This window comes from Thermobia domestica, chromosome 15 (assembly GCF_964235325.1).
Source record: "Thermobia domestica chromosome 15, izTheDome1.hap1.1, whole genome shotgun sequence".
In the NCBI taxonomy this organism is placed as follows: Eukaryota; Metazoa; Arthropoda; class Insecta; order Zygentoma; family Lepismatidae; genus Thermobia; species Thermobia domestica.
Genome location: NC_137468.1, coordinates 135,318,910 through 135,342,974, shown reverse-complemented (window position 1 = coordinate 135,342,974; position 24,065 = coordinate 135,318,910). Strand labels below are relative to the sequence as shown.

Here is a 24,065-nt window from a genome sequence, read left to right as displayed (position 1 = left end):
TATATATATATATATATATATATATATATATATATAGAGAGAGAGAGAGAGAGAGAGAGAGAGAGAGAGAGAGAGGCTATATATATGTATATCAGGATCAAGGAAGGGGCTATAGCTCCTATAGCCCTCCCCTTATATCCGCGCCTGTCGGAAATTTTTTTACCATGTTGTGTGAAATATTGAAGGGGAAATTCTTCTAGATACTTTGTAATACCACTAGATAAACAAACAGTGTGGCCAACACAATATAAAGTTGTATTTTCTCAAATTGCACTATATAAAGTATTAAATATTTCTAATTTAGATATTAAATAAAACCACAATATCACACACATTCAGTGTAACAAAGGAAAATACAGTATCAAAAATATCAACATTTTGGAGATCTAATAACTCAAATGACATGGTTAGTGCAATGCGCAACAAACGTATCTTAGCGTCAAATATTATGATCATGGTATAATGTATTTCGAATGAATGAAGGAACAAAGTTACAAGAAATGGAAAATTTAACTTTTTCTAAACACTTTACTTAAAAAGCGTGCTGACATATCACGTTTCATCATTTAGATGCTTCGAAAAGACTTAAAAGATCATAATGACATTCAAACCGTATCAGATATAACAAACACATGGGTAGTGATTGTTACACTGCTTGAAACGACGTATTTGTGTTACATCTTTATAATGAATGTTGCTTTCCTTTGCTTCTATAACATTATAACAATAGTTTTTGGTGTTTTTTAATTACAACAAGTCGCAGTTACATTATTTTAAGCAGTTTTGCCAACATAAATAAATTGCTAAATATTAATCCAAACATAGTGCAAATAAAGTAGCTAAACGGCAAAACATTTTAAAATTACTAGTAATGTGTTTTATGGTGCATGAATGTTTTCAAAAGACGACGTTTTTCATAGTTTTTGGGTTACTCATAATGTTAATGTCCAAGTTTTCGTTCCAGCAATAGAGTGTCCGGGGGCAAAAGTCCTTTTTGTGGTTTGGGGGTACTTTTTGTTGGAGTTGTGCAACATTGCTTACGCTGCAGAAAGATTAAATGGCGGCGGTGTACTGTTCAAATTCGTAAAGGTGTGCGGTGAAATTTGTTAATACAATGAGGTAAGTTATAATTTGTCTTACTTTGAAGTAATATTTTGTTTTGTGGGAAATAGTACTACAGTCTATGGGAGAAGTTACGACTTATTTTATTGCTGTTTCATTTGAAAACACTTCTTCAGTATACACTACCTCCCCTTTTCCCGGTATCAGTTTTGAAGCCAGCATTTCATTGTAATTAAAACATGTACGAATAGGGCAAATGTCCGATTTTTTTTTTGTGGGGCAAGAATCCGAATGCGAACTTTTGTCCCAGCTCTCGAATTTGTAAATAATTTTATTTTTAAATTTAAATTCCAGTTTCTAACAGTAGACCTATTTAAATTCATTTGCTACGTAGGCTTTCTTTAGCTTAACTAAAGTTATGAAGGCCTATATGGAGGTTGATCTTTGAATTTGGGCAAGCCACGCCCAACACTGATTAGTGTACCGATGGCACCAAGGGCACTACTCATATTTCAGCGGTGTAAACAGAGCCTAGGATTAATAGTGCTAACACATACCCGTTTGTATTGCTGAATCCTTCTGTTGAGGTGTGAAAAGTGCTCTTGATGTCATTTGGTTCATCGGTGCTGAGAGAGATTTGTCCTTTGCTATTAGATAGAAACACTACGAAAAAATATGGTTTAAATTTAAACAGATACCACATCTTTTTCGGAAGGTCAAGAAAAGAAAAGAAAAAAAAATGCGTTGTCGTTTTGGTTGAATGAATGTGCCATGGTTGGATCTGAACTTACAATACAGTGTTTTATTTATTTCTGGGAGTTGTGGTAGTTTATTTTCTGATGCTTGTCAACAACGAACCTTTGTATATTTTTTCTACAGGGTGGTTCGTTAGTCTTAGTACAGTGGATTATTTTGAAAACAAATAATTAAAGCAAACCTGACTAGTGGAGGGCCGACTTGGGTAAAGGAGCTACCGATTGATGCATGCGTGGTGAATGGCGGCCATCTTGGATCCAGGTTATTTTTTTAATGGGAAGGTAGGCATGTGACACATCAATTAACACTGTTTTTTTGTTTGTTTTTACAGGGGAACGCATTCCCGCAAGCAGAATGCGTTATCCTGTCCCGTTCCAAAGTTATGATGCCCCAAAGTTGACGGTTTTCTGTTTCCTTGCAGGGAGAGCGACATGGTACTAACGCTGCAAGAAAGACGCGATGCCCCAAATTTGACAGTTTTTCTTTTCGTTGCAGGTAGAGCGAGATGGCACTGACGAAGCAGGAAAGAATTGAGATCATTCTAATGTCTGGGGAAAGAAGCAGTCGTGTGATTGCCTAGGACTTCAACGCGCGCCACCCCGAAAGACCAGCAATAAGCCACAACACCGTTAGCTACCTCATTAGGAAATTCAGTGTAACTGGTAATGTTGCCGACATACCACGAACCGCGACAGGTCCCCCACGAACCGCGACAGATGAGGAAACATCCACAATGGTGCTTGCTGCGAATGTGAAAAGTCCGAAGCGCAGCACAAGGCGATAACAGGCCTACCACTTGCTTCCGTGATGAGGATTCTCCATACGAAAAAGTGGCATCCCTTCAAGCTGCAGCTTGTACAAAACCTTTCAGAGGATGATGATGCTTGGATCTGCATTTTCGTGGACGTTAGATCAGTCGCGAGGCCTTGTGGAGTGGCCAGCCCAGTCGCCGGACCTCACTCCCTTGGATTTTTTAATGGGGACACTTAAAACACTTGCTGTATCAAAAGAAGATTCGGGATGTTGCACAGCTACAGGGACATATTCAGAACGCCTGTGATACCATCACCCCAGCTGTGTTGTTACGGGTTCAGGAGGACTGGATTGAGAGACTCCGGTGTGTTCTGCAATGGACGAGAAACATGTGGAGCACATCCTGTAGTTGGGACTTTGGGGCGTCATAACTTTGGAACGGGACATGATAACGCATTTCTGCTTGCGGGACTGCATTCCCCTAAAAAAAAAAAAAAAAAAAAAAAAAACAGTGCTAATTGGTGTGTCACATGTCTTCCTTCCCATTTGATAAACTACTGGATCCAAGATGGCCGCCATTCACCACGCATGCATCAATCGGTAGTTCATTTACCCAAGTCCACCTTCCACTAGTCAGATTTGCTTTATTCATGTTTGTTTCCAAAATAATCCACTGTATAAAGACTTCTGGACCACCCTGTAGTTTATCAATAACTAACTAACTCTATGGCCTATGGAACCCGAAAGTTCAATGCCGCGTTCACAAAAGCTCTCCACTGACTTCTATCCTTAGCTAACTGCATCCAGTTTCTACTTTGTATTCCAATCTCTGCGAGATCCATCTTAATATTGTCCTCCCATCTGCGCCTAGGTCTTCCTAATGGTCGTTTTCCGATTGGTCTTCCTGTCAAGACTTTGAAAGCGTTTCTACTTTCTTCCATTCTAGCTACATGACCCGCCCACCTAAGCCTCCTAGACTTCACGACCCTAACAATGTTGGGTAAACCATATAAATTATGTAGTTCCTCGTTATGAAGTTTCCGCCATTCCCCATTCCCGTTCCTCTTGGGTCCGAATATTCGTCTCAGGACCTTGTTCTCAAATACTTTCAGTCTATGTTCTTCCTTCAGAGTAAGTGACCATGTTTCGCAGCCATACAAAACAACAGGCATGATTACCGTTTTGTATATTTTAAGCTTCAAATTTCTCGACAGAATTCGCGACGACAAGAGATTTTGAACCGAATAGTAACATGAATTCCCTGCTTTTAGTCGAAATTTAATTTCTCCGTGAATATGATTTTCCTTAATTAATATTGATATCCCCCTTAGTTTATCAATACGAGGAATAACTTCATACTTTGTATGTTTATTGAGTTTTTCTCAAGTGAGATAAACCTATCTTTTTGCTTAGTCTACTTTTTTTTTTTTTTTTTTTTTTAATACGAAGAATCACTTCATGCTTCGTATGCTCTTTGTTTATCATAAGATTCTTGTAGAAAGCAAAATAATTCAATAAAAATGCATGTATGTTGATTTCCTACTTTGTGTATTTCCGCGGACTTTTGCCCCATTGTGATAGGACTTTTACCCCTATACTGGGGTAAAAGTCCGAATTTGTCCATTCTTTTTTAAATTGCTGTACCGTAAAACGGGGCTACTTTGACAGGTTTTGGACTAGTTTAGATGTGTACACGGGATACTTTCTGCAACCAATGAATGATACTATTCTCATCTTAACAATGGGTATCTAGGCTATCACATCCACTACTAAACCTAAGTCTCTACAAGTAAGTTTAGGCGGGAATAAATTAAGAAATACCGGTCAAAGTAGCCCCGGGGGTGGGGCTACTTTGACATCTTAAGTATTTGCTGCATAAGGTCAAAGTTAGTCAACGTATGGAGTTATTTTGATATGGAATTTATGTAAAGTGTATAAAACACTGTTTTGGTCATGTGTAAGGTACGGTATGCTATATACTTGATAAGCACGAAATCTTTATTTTGTTGTGGTACATCATTATACACCACTATACAAGTTTTTCTAAAGCTTTATTTTTAACATCCTTTACTTTGAACATCACGGTGCTTTACCTTACATTCTTACTTTATTTTTTACCCTACTTTACTTTTAACATAATTACACATGTACCGGTATGTTATCTTTACATGTAACAATGGACAGAAAAACCTTAGTCGTCAACATCACAGTCGTAACAAGCATACTGAGGATTTTTTGATCCACCATTACAAAACTCACACACCCATTTTTTGCACAGGACACATTGAATCCACTCTCTTCCATCCTTCCACAACACGTTGATATATATCGTCAGAGTGCGAATTAGATTATTCATTTGGGGGGGGGGGACAGTGGCGGATCTAGAAGTCCTCATATTATATATTGAGGGACAGGAAGGATATTGAGAGGGGGTAGAAATACAATGGGGGAAACCCCTCATCCCCTCCGGCAATTCGCACCGTGGACACCATATCAGCCTTTATCTATGAAAGTATATGCAACAATTCTCACAAGAAGCACGAATTGCTCATCTGTCAAAGTAGCCCTATTCTATGTCAAAGTAACCCTAAATGTCAAAGTAGCGCCGTTTTACGGTATCTTATTAAGTAATAAATTGGTATGCTTTCTAGCACCTTCAAAATATAGAGGAATGTCCACTTATACTTCTGTGCGAAAATCGTTATTTTACCTTTATATCTTTCTGCACCAGCGCAATTCAAACACCAAACTGCGGCGTTTTGGCCCCGCTTACTCTACATGTAAATGCAAATTGTAACTGGAATTAAATGTAACTGGTAATTTTTCAGTAACACTAGTTGTTCCCCCTAAGCTTTAGGCCTGGTGTAAACTTTAGATTAAGACCGTGCTTAATTAAAAGTTCTAATTACACCATAATTACATTTCACTTGTTTTAGTTTGAACACCGACCACCTCAAACTCGATCCATACCATATAGCTGCAATTATTCAAGACTTTACAGTTAGTAATATACATTGTGTTCATTTTTGGTTTGGTTTGTTTAAGTTTAACGTCACGGTTATGCTAGGGCGGCTAAAGGAGGTACTACTGATTATAGTAGAATCCAAACCACTTCGGTCGTTCAACTGTACCCCCACCGGGAATCAAACTCGGGACCACGCGAACCGAAGCCAAGCGTGCTAGGCGCTAGACCAAATGGGGGTCTTCACATTGTGTTGATTTAAATCACTGAGTCAGTGTTACTAGATCCGAAAATCAAAAAGTACCGTGCCTGTGCTCCAAAACTAGCGGATTTGAACTATTTGTAGTCCAAAGATATAGTAATAAATTATTTGGCATATAATAACTGGTACTAATGAAATAATTTTTAACATGGGTTGGAAAATGTGCTGGACATATTGCAAGAAGAAGTTATGATCGATGGACGAAAATAATTCTTGACTGGATATCACGAGACAAAAACAGCCTAGGAAACGTCCGCATGCAAAAAGGTGTGACAAAATCAAGAACCACTGGGAGTAACCTGAAAAAGAATTGCTCAAGATAGATAGTTGTGGAGAAGACTTTGAATGACTTTCATCCAGCAGTGGATTGATAATCGTTGATTATGATGATGGTGATGATTTTATTACATTTAGACCTCATTGGTAAACTAAACCAAGTTATAATTTCCGGTTCCTTAAGTAAAACCTATAGTACTGTCTTTCAAACTTGTTACCCCGCTAAAAAGAACATAGTCTATTAAAAAAGTATTCTTAACTCAATTTAGGCCAAAAAGTGACTTAGCATAATCTACCTCTAAAGTTCAGAAATATATATAACTTTTACTAGGTAAGGTAGGGTAAAAATGGATCCAAAATTTAACATAAGTCATACAGCAATCTATATCTATATCTATATTTATATCTATATCTATATCTATATCTATATCTATATATATATATATGACTATTAAATTCTTCATGTTGCAGAAAAACCACGAAAATTGATACAAAAGAAAACTAGAAAATTAAGAATCACTTGTTTTGACGAGAAAAAGAAAACAGATACAAATAGCTCGTATTATCTATGTATACTTATATAATATGTACGTATGTCCATGTTTCGCAAGTAATTTTCAGTCAATATAAAATTTCAACGTATTGAACACACGATTTGTTTTCTCGAATAAAGATCACATGCACATTTTGTCTAAAAATGTTTGCTAAATTTTCGGTTACCAAGCCTATTTTACAAGATAAGAGAAGTAGCTACTAGACCATGTTTCGAAAAAAAAAATTACAGATTTCATATAATTACTTTCAAATGATCTTAGCTCAGACCGTAATGAAAGTAAATACAATAAAAACAAAAAAAAACAGGATACTCAGAATAGAAAACGGGGGAAGGAGGAGGAAGGGGAAGGAAAAGTAATAATAATACCAAAGAATTGTTTTGATTTTGTTCTGGCTAGCAATGCATTATGAAATCGTCATTACTGCTGTAAAATTTAAAGTTATTAAATAGTTGTTAATGGAATTTAAAAAGTTATTAAGCTAACAGTAATATGGTCGAGAAACAAAACTAGTCCGATCGTTAAAGCAAGAGCAATTGGTTATAATAAGAGAACATACTTCTAGTAAAGCAGCCGAGTAAGCCAGCAAGAGTTTCGCATGAGACGAGAAGTGAGAACATTTTAGTGACAAGATTCGACACGACATATAGCCTTTCCGATAGAAACAGATATATATTTTTTTCGAGACGAGATAGCCTGACGTCTTGTCTCGTGCGCATCCCTAAAATCAGCGGATCGATCGTAAGACTACTTTTGTTAAAATATGAATGAACCGTCAGATAAATTTACACTAAATGCGGTGCACATTTTCTAAACTCTTTCCAGCCTTAGAACAAAGTAGACATAAACAAAGCGAAATGTATTACTCCGCGGTTCACGCGTGCTTCGGCAGCCAGAGACGTGAACAGGAAGATCGTCTGCTAGCTTATTGTCGTCGCATAATTTCCACAATGTTAAGGCTATAGTTGGTTGGTAAATAGTTAACGCACTGACACTATATTGGAAATATGTATTTTCTTAAATCTTTATATAAACGAGCTTACCGCTGTTCCTGTGTCCTCTTTTGTGTTTTATAACACGAGACGAAAATGGATTATTGTCACATATCATCGCCACGAAACTCTGCATTCTGCTATAATTTTAAATGAGTGAGGTAGGCGCGTGAACGCATACGCATGCGCAGTAAATACTATATGTCCAAATACGCGTGAGGTTGAAATAAAGCTACATCTGTTGTTAAATATTATATATATTGCGTTTATTATCACAAAATGCAGGATATATTCAGATATTGAAATTATTTGAAATTATTATTTTAGTAGGGATTATATTGCGGTAGGATACTAGTGCAGTGAGTCCAACAACCAATCACTGGTCATCGACCCACTGGTAGTCAGGTGGGTTTGTTTACATCTACTTTTTTCTATGGCTGAAAAGAGTATACTATAGTGATTTCTAAGATAACGCAAAATTACAGTTATCTTATGATTTATTTAATTACTGTATATTTTAACCTATACATGACTATTACTATCCATTTCAAATCAAACCCTTTGGCGTAACAGCCTTCTGCGCGCTACAGCGCCATCTGTTAGCGAATGGTTGAACCACATCGAGCCTAGCGACGAACTGCGTCGTTCTGTCACCAACAGGCGTATCAGGAACTTTCTCCTAGTGGCCGTCACATTCTTTATTCACGAGGCTCCCCAATTTGCCTCACGATCCTGGGTGGACGCCGAAAATTGGGAAAGCACTGTCTGGGAATCGAGCCCAGGACCACGTAGACGTGAGACCAACGCTCTAACAACTAAACTATGGTGCCCTTACTACCATCTATGAAATAATATTAAATAATGTATGATTAACTTATGAACTTCAGTTATGATAGCAACATAAATACTCATTTGCCAATTTATACATGGAATCACTCTTTGATTAGAGAAATGGGCCGTAGAGATGCACACGAGGAAACCATTAAAGCTGTCTTGTCTCAAAATATTTGGCAAAAGTAATGTCTAAAAATGTATGTGTTTCTATTAAAAGAGCAGTATCTAGTCACGAAAATTCTGCCTTGTTTCGTTTCGTACGCAAACATTACGAACTTACGAGAAGGAGCTTTTTTTTATATAGAAAAATAGGTCAAAAAGGTTACGTATTTATAGTTTACAATCTACATTTCATATACCTATTTTCAGATACTCATCTTGTGATATTTCAAGTATACTTAAGCAAAATTAAAAATATCCACTATTAATTATTAAATTGTATCTACAGTTGTTTGATCTAACAGTGACGCTGGTAAATTCTATAATAAACCTTTAACGTAAATATGAGTTGTCCAAAGACGAGACGTACGCCAATAGATAGATATCTTAAGTCGACTAAACTGATGTGCATGAATGTAAAAACTCTTGCGTAGTTTTCGAGAAAAAATCGAGAAAACGAATTTAGGCTGTATGAGAACCATTCACACATTGAATTGAAACTGATACTGAGATATATCTTCATCAAGCTCTTCATTACGACGCTAGCAACATTACAATACTAGCGTCAATTACCCACTTCGCTGGGTTAACATAAGAACAATTAGTAATATGTTCCATTAGTCAGTCATTTTTCATTATTACTGAAGCGCTCTCTGATATCGGTCAATTTCGATTATTTATATATATATATATCTCCCCCTTCTTCAAGTTGTGGGGCTGAATTTGGATTGAAACGGCATCGGAAGTGTCACTGTTCACCTCAGCGACCTCCAAAACTATCGATCCAACACTAATATAGGACATTTTCGATAATTTTTATATATATATATCTAACAATGCCCCTTCCCTAAGTTGCACCGTCAAAGTGAAATAAAAATCATCCTAGACTCGAACCCCATCTATGTTGAAAATTTGACTGGGATAGGTTATTTCGTTCAAGAGTAATTAAGTCACAAACATAATCACTTTCATTTTTATTTAAATAGATGGTTAGTAAGATATAGCATCAAATTATCATCAACTCTTAAATTTTAGTTTTGTTTAATGAAAATATTGTCCGAAGATAACACATGTTAATCGACAGTTAACATCGAGCTGAACAATACAACATACTTGTACATTTCCATACGTAATTTTTGAGAAAAATTAAAAAAAAATAACTTTTTGCCTCTAAAAAGCATGTCATTCTTTGTTAATAATAATTGAAAGTCTTTTTATTTTGCTGCAAGAAATTGTTATTTATTTATGTAATGTATAAACTAACTGACTAACTAACCTATGGCCTATGAAACCCGGAGGTTCACTGCCGACTTCATAAAAGCTCTCCATTGACTTTTGTCCTTAGCCAATTTGATTCAGTTTCTAGCTACTTTGTATTCCTATTTCTGCAAGATCCATGTTAATATTTTTCTCTCATCTGCGCCTAGGTCTCTTCCTAATGGACGTTTTTCAATTGGATTTCCAGTCAAAACATTGAAAGCGTTCCTACTTTCTTCCATTCTGGCTACATAACCTGCCCACCTGAGCTTCCTAAATTTAACGACCCTAATAATTTTTGGTGAACGGTACAAATTAAGTAGTTTCTCGTTATGAAGTTTCCGCCATTTTCTATTCCAATTCTTTTTGGGTTCGAATTCTCGTCTCAGGATTTTATTCTCAAATTCTTTCAGTCTGCGTTCTTCCCTCATAATAAACAACCACGTTTCTCAACCATAAAGCACAACATACATGATTATCATTTTATATATTTTAAGTTCTAATTCCTCGACAGAATTGGCGACGACAAAAGATTTTGAACTGAATAATAACACGAATTTCCTGCTTTCAGTCGACATTTAACTTCTTTGTGGATATGATTTTGGTTTGTTAATATTAACCATAGATATTTGAGCAATGTATATGTAACCAAAGACACTGTAAGTTTACAATTCTATCTACTTCGTTAGGCACGTATTACTTGTAATAATTGGATGACATAAGTAATGAGTGCACGAAGTGAACAATATTCATCACAACTCATAATCAAATCTATTATTTGATTGATTCGTAATTTTCTCAATAAATACTAATGCGCACTGTTATAAAAGTGAATATACTAATTTAATATCTTATTTATATACCTAACTTTATATACAGGATATATACTCTGAAATTTAATTCAATTAATTTTCTTAATCAATTAATGGAGAAATGTAATCTATTAATTAAGAAACATATCTATTGGTAATCAACAATTACAATGTTTAATTAGTTTATAGTATTTAAATTAATTTGTAGGAACTTTATGAAGGATGTGATAATGATTTATGAGTTTTATACTCAAATATAAGACTATCGAGTATTATTGATTTGGATTTTATTCGGCATACGTAATTGTTCGTATTTACAGAAGAGTATTTAGCCTATGTTAAAGTGTTGCAACTTGCTCGTACTGGAATATAATTGATTTCCTGTGAAAGAATATAGTTCTTTGAATGTTTCCTGTTGCATATGATTGGCTGTCGCAATGTAACAAGCAGTTGTAAAATATAAAAGTGCCAAACGGCTGTGTATACTCAAAATTGAAGTTCAATTTCTATTACCGACTTTTGTACTTATCTTCAAAGGTAATTGCATTGCTTAGTTTAAAGTATCACAACTTGGCGATGAAGGTTAAAAATGAATAATAGTAAAAATGACAGCATCGAGACAATCAACATTTTTTAAATCATTTAATCACAAGATTCGGATGTACACACATATTTGGAACAATTTGAATACTAATTGTATTAAAATACTGACATTGACTAAGTGAAGATTAAAACTGCGAAGTGTTTTGTTTTTCCAATTTTGAATTCTCAAATTCAACTAAGATTCATGAAATTTGATAACTCAATAATGCTATAAAAACATTATATTCCCTTTAAAAACCTAAAATGCGTGTAAAATTTCTTTCAGATATCGATCTAAACACAGTGAAAACTGTTACGTCAAATTCTTGAATAATAATTACATTACTTATACTTGGAAATATTCCACGAATGAAGCAATGCTTGTTCTCTACGGATAAAAGTTTTATTCCCAACAATAGTTGAATGAACATGTCTAACTTATAAACATTTCTGTATGATTCAGTTTGAGGTAATTTATCGTGTTGTAATTTAACGAAATTGTTATATGAGACACTATTATAATTTAATGTGCGACTCGAATAGCACGTACTTGAGGTTGAATGAGAGAGAACGTATACATACTAGCTAAGGTCCGCATTCTTCTTCTGGTTTAATGAATGCTGCATTTATACCCCAAGGGCTTCCGAGATATAAACATCTTAATATGACGCGTTCAATGCACATGGGAATCAAGTCAACTTTAAATCATTTTGGATATTTTTCTCTTTAAAATCTCTATCTGAAGCTTTTTTCAGACCGTAAAATGTTCGTGTTCAGATCTTGTAAAATAATTTCTATACTGTAAAAAGCAGTGCTAACTTTTTTATGTACTTTATGTTGCATTTTTAACAACTTCGGTAATTTGTTAATTTCTTTGTGCTCTGAATGCCTCATATGATAATTGCAACTCCCAGTCACTTATCTTACCATCTCTTTTCTTCTTTTCTTAATCAAATATCAAAAAAGATCTGAAAGATATGTTTAATAATGTTTAATGAAAATTCAAAATGCCAAATTTCATGTCTTTAGTCTTAAGGGATTTCAAATATATACCTATAGAGATCTTATATTTATTCTCCTCCTTCCACATCGAATTTCTGAGAATCCTCCCTTCCTCAGTGATATTTTTCATCACAAATTCTATGTAGGCTATGCTGTCCAAATTTCAAATTTCTAGCTTAAGACCCTGACATACTAAAAATAATACAAAATTTACCATTTTCCCTTTTCTTGTTTTTCATAAATGAAAGGAAATGATGAAATGCAACTTACCACAATCATAGATAATGTTATTTTACAACAGAAAATATGAACCTGAAGAATTTTCAGTGTAGCCATCTATAGAAATTACAGTGTTGCCAGAATAACATTTCCTCCAGAATCTAAGTTAAGGTAGCGACTAGAGGAACGAACTCGATTGCATTTGATTACGCATTATATTTTTTTTTTGTGTCCTGTGAACTACTTTTTAAATAAAACTAGTATTTAATCTTAATAACTGTATGTTAAAACTACCTTGTTTATTACAAACTAAATACAACTATTATTTAAAAAGTAGTTTACAGGATTTCAATACAATATTGGGTTCGTTCCTCTAGTCGCTGCCTTTTGGGATAAATATTATTCTGATAACACTAATTTCTATGGATGACAACACTGAAAATTCTTCAGGTTCATATTTTCTGTTGTGAAATAACTATCTATGATTGTTATCTATGATTATCTATGATTGCATTTCATTATCTCCTTTCACTTATGAAAAACAAGCAAAAGAAAACAGATAAATTTTGTATTAGTTTTAATATGTCAGGTTCTTAGGTAAGTTGGGCTAGGCGTTGATTGATCAGTCAGTCAGGACTCTTATATATACTCAATAGACTCACAGGGCTTTTCCGCCTTCCGAATGTAATAAAAACAAATTTTCGAAAAACAAAACATACAAATTATGCTGTCTAAATCTGTCCATTAAGGCTGCTTACCCTTTCTCATATTCCTTTTTTTTTTTTTTTAAACCTAAAGGCAATGATTCTTATTGAAGACAGGGGATGGATCAGGACGGTTTGTTAATAATATAAGTTGAGGAAAATTCTAGAAATGTCATTTACATGGAGAATTTTAAATATGCTTTGGTTAATCACTGTTCTATGATCAGTCCTGTGTTTGTAGGAAATTCTCAAAAAGAGCACGAAATCATTTTCGATAATTACAGAGAAAGAATGAAAAACGAACACAGAACATTCATTAGGGGTCTATCCATGCTAAGTGATCTAGAGAAAAGAAAAATTGCCGCTCGACCTTTTCAAAAAAAATCTATTTTTTTCATGAATGTTTATCCTATATCAGGTTACTTCAAAACCACAATTAATTATTTTCACAACACCCCATGCCGCCATTTTGCGTTTTCTCCTTTTTAAGCGTCCACGTTGTTTTGAATATCTCAGCACGTATTTGCCCTATCAAACTGAAACTTTCTGGTCGTCTCCAACTCGTGCAGAGCTAAAACTTTGGTCTCTTAACATTTTTGCCTAAAACCACTTGAAGGGGTTGAAATCAGGGCCTACATTAGCAACATTTTTGGATTTTGAAGACATATTTGGGAAGAGGAAACAACTGACGTAGAGGTCTGAATTTATGTGTGCATGTAGTCTGTGGTCATAAGTTAATACACAAAAATATACAGACCTGTAGCTGCTCCCAAAGGCCTGAAAAATAATCGTAAAGTTCGGAAATTATGCGAATTTGGCATGTTTCACTGTTCTGTATCTCCAATGGGCCTGGATAAAAAAATCTGAAATTTTGGGAATGCTTAGGCCTTTAGTTATCATAACACACAACAAAGCGCGTTTTGTGTTTTTGAGCAGAAGGGGGTCAAACTAGTAAGGAATGATGTCATACTCTAGGAGGTGTTTTGTTCATAAATTCAATTGGAAATTCGTTGTTGTGAAGTAAAATAAAGTAAGATGAATGGTAAGTCCAGTCAAAGCTCTCAAGCTCGTTTCTTTCCCCTAGTTGTAACACTGTCTTATCACACCCACAGTAGCATTAGTGAAAAATGTTGCTATCAGCAGAAGGCGAGGAAAGTCAAAATGCACACTTGACAAAAAAAAAAAAAAAGCTGTAAGTATTCCTTGCTCTTGCTGCTTGCTATATCAATGATACTCAATCATGTTTATTCTTGTTTTAACTGTCAACTCATGCAGGAGACTGTTGTCCTTTCGTTTGATCTACATTCACAAGTCATTGTTTACAGCGAGTAAGTGTTCACTGACTTGAGAATGTAGATCAAACGAAAGGACAATAGTCTACTGCATGAGGTGACAGTTAAAACAAGAATAAACATGATTGAATATCATTGATATAGCCAATAGCATTTGTCAAGTGTGCATTTTGGCTTTCCTCGCCTTCTGCTGATAGCGGCATTCTTCACTAATGCTACTGTGGTGTGATAATACAGTGTTACAACTAGAGGAAAGAAACGAGCTTAAGAGGCTTGACTGAACTAACCATTCATCTTACTTTATTTTACTTTACAACAACGAATTTCCAGTTGAATTTATGAACAAAACATCTATAGTATATCAGTCCTTAATACTTCGATCCCCTTCTGCTTAAAAACACAAAACGCGCTTTGTTGTATGTTATGATATACTAAAGGCCTAACTATTTCCAAAATTTCAGATTTTTTCATTCAGGCCCATTGGAGATATAGAACAGTGAAACATGCCAAATTCGCATAATTTCCGAACTTTACGATTTTTTCCTAGGCCTTTTGGAGCAGCTACAAGTCTGGAAATTTTTATGTATTAATTATGACCACAGACTACATGCACACACAAATTCAGACCTCTACGTCAGTTGTTTCCTCTTCCAAACATGTCTTCAATGTCCAAAAATGTTGCTACTGTAGGCTCTGATTTTACCCCCTTCAAGTGGTTTTACGCTAAAATAGTATGACACCAAAGTTTTAGCTCTGCACGAGTTGGAGACGTCAAGCAATTTTCAATTTGGTACAGGAATAATGTAATCCAACAACAGATTTCACCAACAGGTTTTTTTTTGGCTATTTACGTTTAAATTAATGCATTCGATGACCCACTTCTCATTTACACCAATCGCACGAGCTTCAACATGGCCTCTTTCAAGATGGCGGATATTCTTTTTATAACTTTTAACAGATTATATCGACCATCTCGTATCCATGTATGCTCATTTCATGTCGCTACAATGATTAATTTTAAAGAAAAACGTGCATTTTCTCACCATGTCCTTAATGTACTGACGTTCCACTTTTGATCTTTCTCGGGCCCTAGTGACCAAACGTCTTGGATTCTGCAGCTACAATTTTGGCTGTACGAGTTTCCCGAGGTACTCTCTCTGTATACAAAGTTTCATGAAAATCGGGCTCTGATAGATACCTAGGGTTCCTTGTAAGACAACCAAACGAGGCGTACGGATTTTGCACGAGGGGTTCAGACGAATTCCACATGAAAGATGAAGATGGACGAACCCGAAATATTGCCTGCAATAGACTAATACTTAGGGGCATTTGCAAACTGGCAAGCCCCAAGATATATATTTATCAAAATAACTATTTTCAAAAATGATAGCTATTTGAAAAGAATATTATTTTCTATTCCGATCTGTAATAAATAAATGAATAAGTTGAAATTGAAAATAACAATGACATTAAAATACGGGACATTTGTCCTCGCCTCGATAAAAGTTACAGATATACAGGGCACATGACCTTGAAATCGGGACTGCCTCGTTTTCTTTACGCACACCATAAGAACATAAAATATGATAATTTTTTGAGACTCTCGTCTATTGTTGACTACCTGAAAAATCATTTCTTCTTACGGGAAGAATAGGTTTATGGAAGTTATTTTTAAGGTATACAGGGTATCAATGAACTCTGTTTTAAATTAAGGAGGTAATTATGAACACCAGAATACATACATCCATACATACTCGCATAGTTTCCGAGCAAGAGATTACCAAAAATGGGAGAAAACAATCTTAGAGATGTCATGCCTCCGCCTTATGACAGATATATGCCAAAAATACCTAACATAATCCTTGCAATTTAACTGTGCATCATAAATTAACTACATCTTCGGGATTTGTTACATGTGGATACTTATAGTAAGCTCTTTGGTGGTTATACAAGTACGTACAGCATTTAAAACTCTTCCACCATGTTGAATTCGACTTCAATATCCTCTTGCCGATAACCAATTCCTAGTTTTCTAATTGTGTTCTCCTCCGTTCATACTTATTATTTCGATCCACCTTTACTCCAGAATTTTTTTGGATAATACCTCTTGCAATCATTAAGGTTGGTGTAAAGGGACAAGTTTCGCCGATAGATGTCACTACAGTCTTCGTATCTCTCTCATGTATTTTTTTACCTTTTACGAAAATTTAAAATTTCTCTTACAAATCTCAACCTAGAGATTTCAAATTTTTAAAGAAGGAACTTCATAACCTATCGAAGGCAACAAACCGTGCCGATTTTTTATTTAGAATTTTCTTCATTGTTGAAATGGCTTAATTGTTGAAATTGGATATCCAAATCTTTAACAGTATACTGTTTCAACAATGAAGAAAATTATAAATAAAAAATCGGCACGGATTGTTGCCTTCGATAGGTTATGAAGTTTCTTTTCTAAAAAAATGTGAAGTGTGTAGGTTGAAATTTGTAAGAGAAATCGTGAATTTTCGTAAAAGGTAAAAAATACATGAGAGAGATACGAAGACTATAGTGACATCTATCGGCAAAACTTGCCCCTTTAAATCAACCTTAAGCATTTTTGTTTTTCTCTCTCGTTTTCGACAGCCTCCAGCTTGGAAATTGTGCGACTTAGGACATGTTCACACCAATATTTTGTCTTATTTTTGTGTGTAGAATCACCTTCCAAAATTATTATGCAGTGTTTATAAACGTCCTGTATATGAACCCCGATTTCCTCCTTAGAATGCGTATTTGAATCGAAATGAAATTACAAAAATCCACCTCTATTCAAATGCTAAGTTCAAAACTTCATGTCGACAAATACAGTTGTTCTTATTTGCGCAGATCCGAGCAGCTTCATCCCAAAAGTTCCAATATGAACGAGAAAATAGAGACGTCACAACAGCTTTGTTTCTTACTACGTCATTGAACTTGAAACTTTGAACTCGCTTCTTTTCATGATCGAGTCATGTATTGGAACAGCAAATATGACTTTAATTTAAATGCAGATTAATCTTAAGCATACTAAAGAAAATCACTAAAAATGGTGGCGTATTTCAAAGAATATTAAAAGTTGGAATAACCAAACTTCAATTCAAGAAATATAGTATACGTCAAACTTAGCAGAGAATAACTCAGCATAGAAGTAGAAAAATATATTGTTTTACTCTACACGGGGAGAATTACTAATTAATTCATTGCATAGCAGTAAAGAATCCATGAATACAAGACACAAATCTTCAGATGTAGTAACTAGTAGTAAGGTAGCCTAGAAACACCACATAATGTAAGCGTGACTGCTACATAAGCCATCATAAGAAGCACATACATTAAGATTTTCCAATGTGGAGATTAAGATTCTGCTGCTACCAGGCACTTCCTTGTAATCGCGTTCCTTCTTATAGAAAGTTTGCGTAGGCAGTCAGAACTCTTTATTCAATTGACGCCTGTCCACCTAGTGCGTATAGATTTATAATGTGTAAGCAAACATGGAATGAAAATAACTGCTATAAAAACTGTTATTCGAATGCTTGCTGTTCATCTTTACGAGGGAATGTGCTCCCTGTTGGACTGGGAAGTGTGAAACCTGAAGTGACCAGAGGCAGCAGAGTAACACTGAAATCCAAGGACACAGGAGCGAATGCAATTCAAAATCACTGCATAGATAAAAAATAAACTATACAGATAGATACATATGTACTACTTAAGTACTACAGAAATCAAAACACGTGCGTCCTGTACCTCCAATTTTTAAAATTTCCCCCGATATGTTTATTGCACTTGTGTATTATTATTATTATTATTATTATTATTATTATTATTATTATTATTATTATTATTATTATTATTATTATTATTATTATTATTATTTACCATTCATTTCTCACTTTCTGCAAAATCAACCTATTTTCCTCATATCATTCATTTTTGTTACCAGTGTCAGTGATTGTCGCGTATTCTCGATTCATGCTATCCCTACATACAATTGTGAAATGAAATGAAATCTTTTAAGTTTTACGTTCCACGATTACGCCGGCTAGACTAAAGGGAATTGTGATAATGAGAAATGAATGAAATAGTGCAATGAAGTAAATGGGAGGAAACGGGAGAACCCCGAGAAAGCCCATGCACACGGTGTTTGACCATCACAAAGCTCATGTTGACCGAAACAAGCCTAACCTAACCTAAATTAACCTAATGTGAACAGAAACTACCGAAATTATAACAGTTTTTGGAAAAAATAGCTGGAACCCTTCTGCTAAACATTGTCCCCATTTTCTACCAAGTCATAGTAATAGTGGTTTTCAACTAAATATTCTACCAAATAAATCTTCATTTATTTCCACACTCACTTAATGCGCCTGTTTTCTCCAGACCCTCCCGTTTATTTCTGTCCTGACTGGGATTTGTTGCCATACTATCTCATAGAAACCACCTAGCACAAGTTGGTGGGCGTATGTCGCACAATTGTACCATGCATGGCTTAGTTGTAAAGACACAATATCACCATTTGTAGCAAAATACTTCTATATCACCTTATTTTTCGATGTGCATAAAGGCTAACTGGAGCGTGAAATATATATATATATATATATATATATATATATATATATATATATATATATATATATATATATATATATATATATATATATATATATATATATTTTTCTCATCTATGCCCATTAGACTAAAAGAGACGGAAGATTAATGACTGGAACCCCAGTGTTGTACGCTATTCTGAAAACAAAACAAAGTGTTGCACTACAAAGTTTACCCACAATCTTACGCAAATGTCGTGTGCGTAGTTTTTTAAATATACCTGCTTGAACAAATAGTCATATAAACATAATATAAATCTATTTCGGGGGCCGCGGCGGCTCAGTAGTACCGCGTTCACCTCTGGTGCGTGGGGTCCCTGGTTCGATCTCAATCCACGCTAACGACAAACACCGTGTGGGAGGGGTTCCCATTTCCTCGCACTTACTTCATCTCACCATTGCATTCATTTCTCATCATCACCGTCTCCTTTATCCTAGCCGGCATAATCGTGGGACGTAAAACTTAAGGATTTCATTTCATTTCATAAACCTATTTCTATCGCTTAGGAATTGAACATAAATTAAAAAAAAAAAAATACAGCATTTTATTTAATGGAATTAATGCTTTCTCTATCTTCCCCCGCTCTCTCTGTATCACATACACTCGCACACAAACAAAGAAACAAAGGAAATCAACAAGAATAAGAACAAGCTGAACTCTAAACTTTCCACGTCAGCATTTAATTTGGCCAAAAGAGCACTACTTAAGCCGTGCATTGAATGAAACTCTTCTGATTCGCGAAAATAGCAGCTGTTGCTCTGTTTGAAGAATTTTAAATCCCTTTTCCCCTTAGGATACGCATTTTAAACAAGTTGTAATGATAAAAGCCCAGATCAACCCAAGTTGAACTATCTGAATACCACTCATTCTAGTTTTGGAACTTCTTGTATAAATTAAAAGACAAATACTGACCAAAGCATATATTAACTAATAAATAATAGCGTTACAGTTTCGGCAAATGAACTTTGCCTTCATCAGATAATGTGTCTGATGAAGGCAAAGTTAATTTGCCGAAACTGTAACGCTATTATTTATTAGTTAATATATGCTTTGGTCAGTATTTGTCTTTTAATTTATACAAGTTGAACTATGTTTAAAATAGCATTTTAAATGGTTTAACTGTTTCCCCACTTTTATTATTTATAATACAAACAAATTTAAATATACAAATTGTATCCTCCTTTATCCCTTTAAAAGCATAATTTTCTTAAATGCTAGGCACGTGTCAACCTATTTTTAATGAGTTTATATGCCAAGTTTCATCTACATAAGTTGAGGAACTCCTGAAACTACTTTGGGCACATTTTCGGACCGCCTGCCTCTTCCTCGTAGATTTCTATATGAAATAAACATACAAACTAGGAATGCAATGGATATACTCGATTGCAATGAAATGAGCTGAGCAAGCTTAAGCAACGTAATCAGTTTATTGTGACTTTTTAAAACAATCAGTATTTTTCATAACAATCGCACAATTCTTCGTCTTGACCTTTTGTTCCGGCTAAAAAAAGTTTAAAAAATCGTTAATTTGTTTTTAAATTGTGATTAAAATTGTAAATTTTTACGCTAAAAAAATAAAAGGGCTTCGCCGGAATTTTTGAAAATCACGCGCAGATTTTAATTGTTGACAAAGAAAATCACGTGAAAACTTTTTCCCCATGTTAAGTCTATGGAAGCGTATTTCAGTGATTATTCCTCGATGGTACATCGGATTTTTTATTTCTACCTATGTTCTCACTCAGCACGACATACTCTATCAGCGTGCTAAGTTTGGTTGAGATCGGCCAAACGGTCTAGGAGGAAGCGTTTTTCGGTGATTATTCCTCGATGGTACATCGGATTTTTGATTTCGACCTATGTTGTCACTCAGCACGACATACTCTATCAGCGTGCTAAGTTTGGTTGAGATCGGCCAAACGGTCTAGGAGGAGTTCGCGGACAACCAAACGGCTAACCCGAGTATTAGAGCTTCGCTCGCTTCGCTCGCTCAGCTCAATAAACAAACAAACATTATGCTTTTCCTAGATATATATAGAAGAGAAGATTGATTCGTAGATTCATTGCTCAAGCATTGTTTTTATACATCGTAGCCGTACACCTGCTTTAAGACCTGATATGAAAGCGGAGGTAGATTAAAATTCATTTGGTTCGGACTAATATAGAAATGAATAAAACTGACGAGATAACAAACAGTTTAGAAAATTGGTTTTCCCAAAACAAACTAAAATTGAACACAGACAAACCTACAGCTCTAAATTTCCATCACATTCAAAATAAGCATTGCATGGATATTGATATCATGTTAAATAATCAAATAACAATATATTCAAACTCAACCAAATTTCTGAGACTTTGGGTAAATCACAATCTTTCTTGGGAAACACACATATCTTCATTGGCCTAAAAGCTCAAGAAAATACTGTATGCATTAAAATCTATCAAACATGTTTTAAATTTAGATACGCTTCATAACTTATTTTTCCGGCTTTTAAGTCTTTACTAGCATATGGCATAATTTTATAGGAAAGTTTCCAAAAAAGTAAGATGTTCGTGATTCAAAAAAGGGTTTTAAGAACTATAATTCGGGCCAAAATAAACGATTCATGTAGACCAATATTCAAAGAACTTTAGATATTGCCTTTCCCCTCTCTATCCATATCTCGAATCTTGTTCTTTGTTAAAGCCATCATTGAATTACTTAACACACCATCAACCCATAAATACGACACCAGACGTAACGATAAAATCCCCAGCAAACAGCATCGCACAAAGTTATATGAAAGGAATCCAACATTTATGGGTATTTATAATAAATTTCCTCAGTATATTCGAATGACAGAACAAAGAGGAGAAGTCAAGAAATTACTGAAAACCTATCCGTTACAGCACTGCTTTTATTCCGTGAATGAATTCCTAGATGTGTAGATAAATTTGATTACTGATAGTATTAAAACTGTCTATTTTTTGTATTTCTTTTATATCGTAGATGTAGCCTAATATTTTAATGTACTCAGTATGTATATGTCACAACTATGTACACTCATGTAAAAAAATGATTGTCGCATATATATAAGTGCATTCTTGTAAGAATATAATTTGATAACGATTTTGCAGGGTACTTTTAATACTGATACTATGTGTATAATCGGAAAATGTATATTTGCGGTAAATTTCATAGGAAAAGAACTATAAATACAAAAATTAGAATGAGTAAAACAAAATGTCGTTAAATGGATAAGAAAGTTATATTTTCGTTTTATTGTTCTTATTTACTACTCTTTTGACATGGAATTTGCCACATACATCTCTTTGCCGATTATACACATAGTAACATCGTAACAAATACCGAGCGAATTCGTTATCAAATTATATTCCTACAACAGCATATTTATAGACATGCGACAATAATTTTGGACATGAGTGTACGTTTATGTATCTTTATACTTTGACGAGTCATTCATACGCACGAATTCGTGCAATATGTTGCATGATTATAAAGTCGAAATAAATAAAAATGAAAATGAATAAGTGAATTATCACATTTAGAATTCCTGTGACTGCACGGTTAGCACGGTATTTAAAATTTAACATATTGTGAACATTCCTAACTCCCTTTTAGCTATATGGTTATTTTCTAACATGACGGTTCGATTACCGGTGAAGCTTCATGTGGCTCAGATCTCACATTAAACTGAGAGTCTACGTCTCATATAACCTTGCTACTAAACGGCGTACTAAACTTCAAATCAACCAGCCAACTGCTGTGAACGTTCTTAAACACAAAATAAATCGAAGTAGATTAGGCTCATACTTGCAATCTTTCTAACTGGAGATAAACATAATATTCCAATGAGTAAACATATCTTCTACATATTGCAGAACTATATGCATTGTTTCGAAAACTAGTTTCAACGATCCACGCAAATAGACAAAGTAAATATCGGTATTTTTCTTTCTTTCTTTTTCTCCCTCAGCTGTTAATTTTTATGGAATGCTGAATAAAATTAAAATTAAACTCTGTTGTTTTACGTCGTGCGTTTATGATCTTTAGGTGAAAGAAGGCAAATCCTTAATGCAAGTGAGTGATTATTAAATAACTGATCGAATAATAATGTCCGTGGAAATGATAAAACCCCAAGAAAACCCACAGATAAGATGTTGTCCTCCACAAATTCGCCTAGCCGGGGATCGAACCAGAGACCCTTCGCGCTAGAGGTGACCCCTCCACTATTGAACCACCGTGCCCTTCCCCTATAGGATATTAAAACTGAGCTAAAATTAATTGCTTAATAATAACATGTGATTTTGCAACATTGTCAAGCAAGTTAATAAATATACACACTTATTCTCTCAATGAATCTAATATGAATATTTAATTATTTCTATACTTACTTTTGTCATGGCGGAAGAAGCGATGACAGCTGTTCTACGTGAAAGAGTCTTCCAGCTGATGAACAGAAAGAAATGTCCAAGTTCTGTTTTATACTGAAAATAAACCAACGTTATTTGACCCAATATCCTGTTCCGATAACGGAAACACTGGAGAAGGAGGTCAGTTGACCATCGCTTATTTTGTCAGGCACACTTATTTGTATACAAAAATAAATTTAATTTCTGTTTTCAGTAGACATGTCCTTTCGCTTTCTAAAATTTCAGTCTCAATGGAATTGGTATGTTTGATAAAACGGATAAGCTTTTAAAAGACTATTTTATTAATATTTCACAGAACTACTTAATCTCCTCAGTGGATTTGTACCGGTACAGTATACTGCACATCGTACTTAGGTATGCTTTAGGAACACTTATTGATTTAGTTGAGATAAACTTATAATTATTCGTCTTAACATTTATTTTGGGCCTTAAGGTACTTTGTAATGAAAAAATAAAAAAATACATACATCTACATATATTTTTCAAAATGTACACTATAACGTACATTCTCCCTCTAGCATTTGTATATATTACAC

The 24,065-nt window shown here is 34.7% G+C and overlaps 1 protein-coding gene across 1 annotated transcript in view; it reads right to left on the bottom strand.

The window, feature by feature from the left end:
• LOC145671249 (uncharacterized) overlaps positions 1 to 23,613 on the bottom strand; it is a 43,928-nt gene extending 20,315 nt beyond the window's left edge. Inside the window, exon 1 of the mRNA XM_081740164.1 lies at positions 23,491 to 23,613. Coding sequence (XP_081596290.1) covers positions 23,491 to 23,499 — 9 coding nt within the window. The 5' untranslated portion in view covers positions 23,500 to 23,613. The remainder of the gene's footprint in view (positions 1 to 23,490) is intronic.
• Between the last annotated feature and the right edge of the window lie 452 nt (positions 23,614 to 24,065).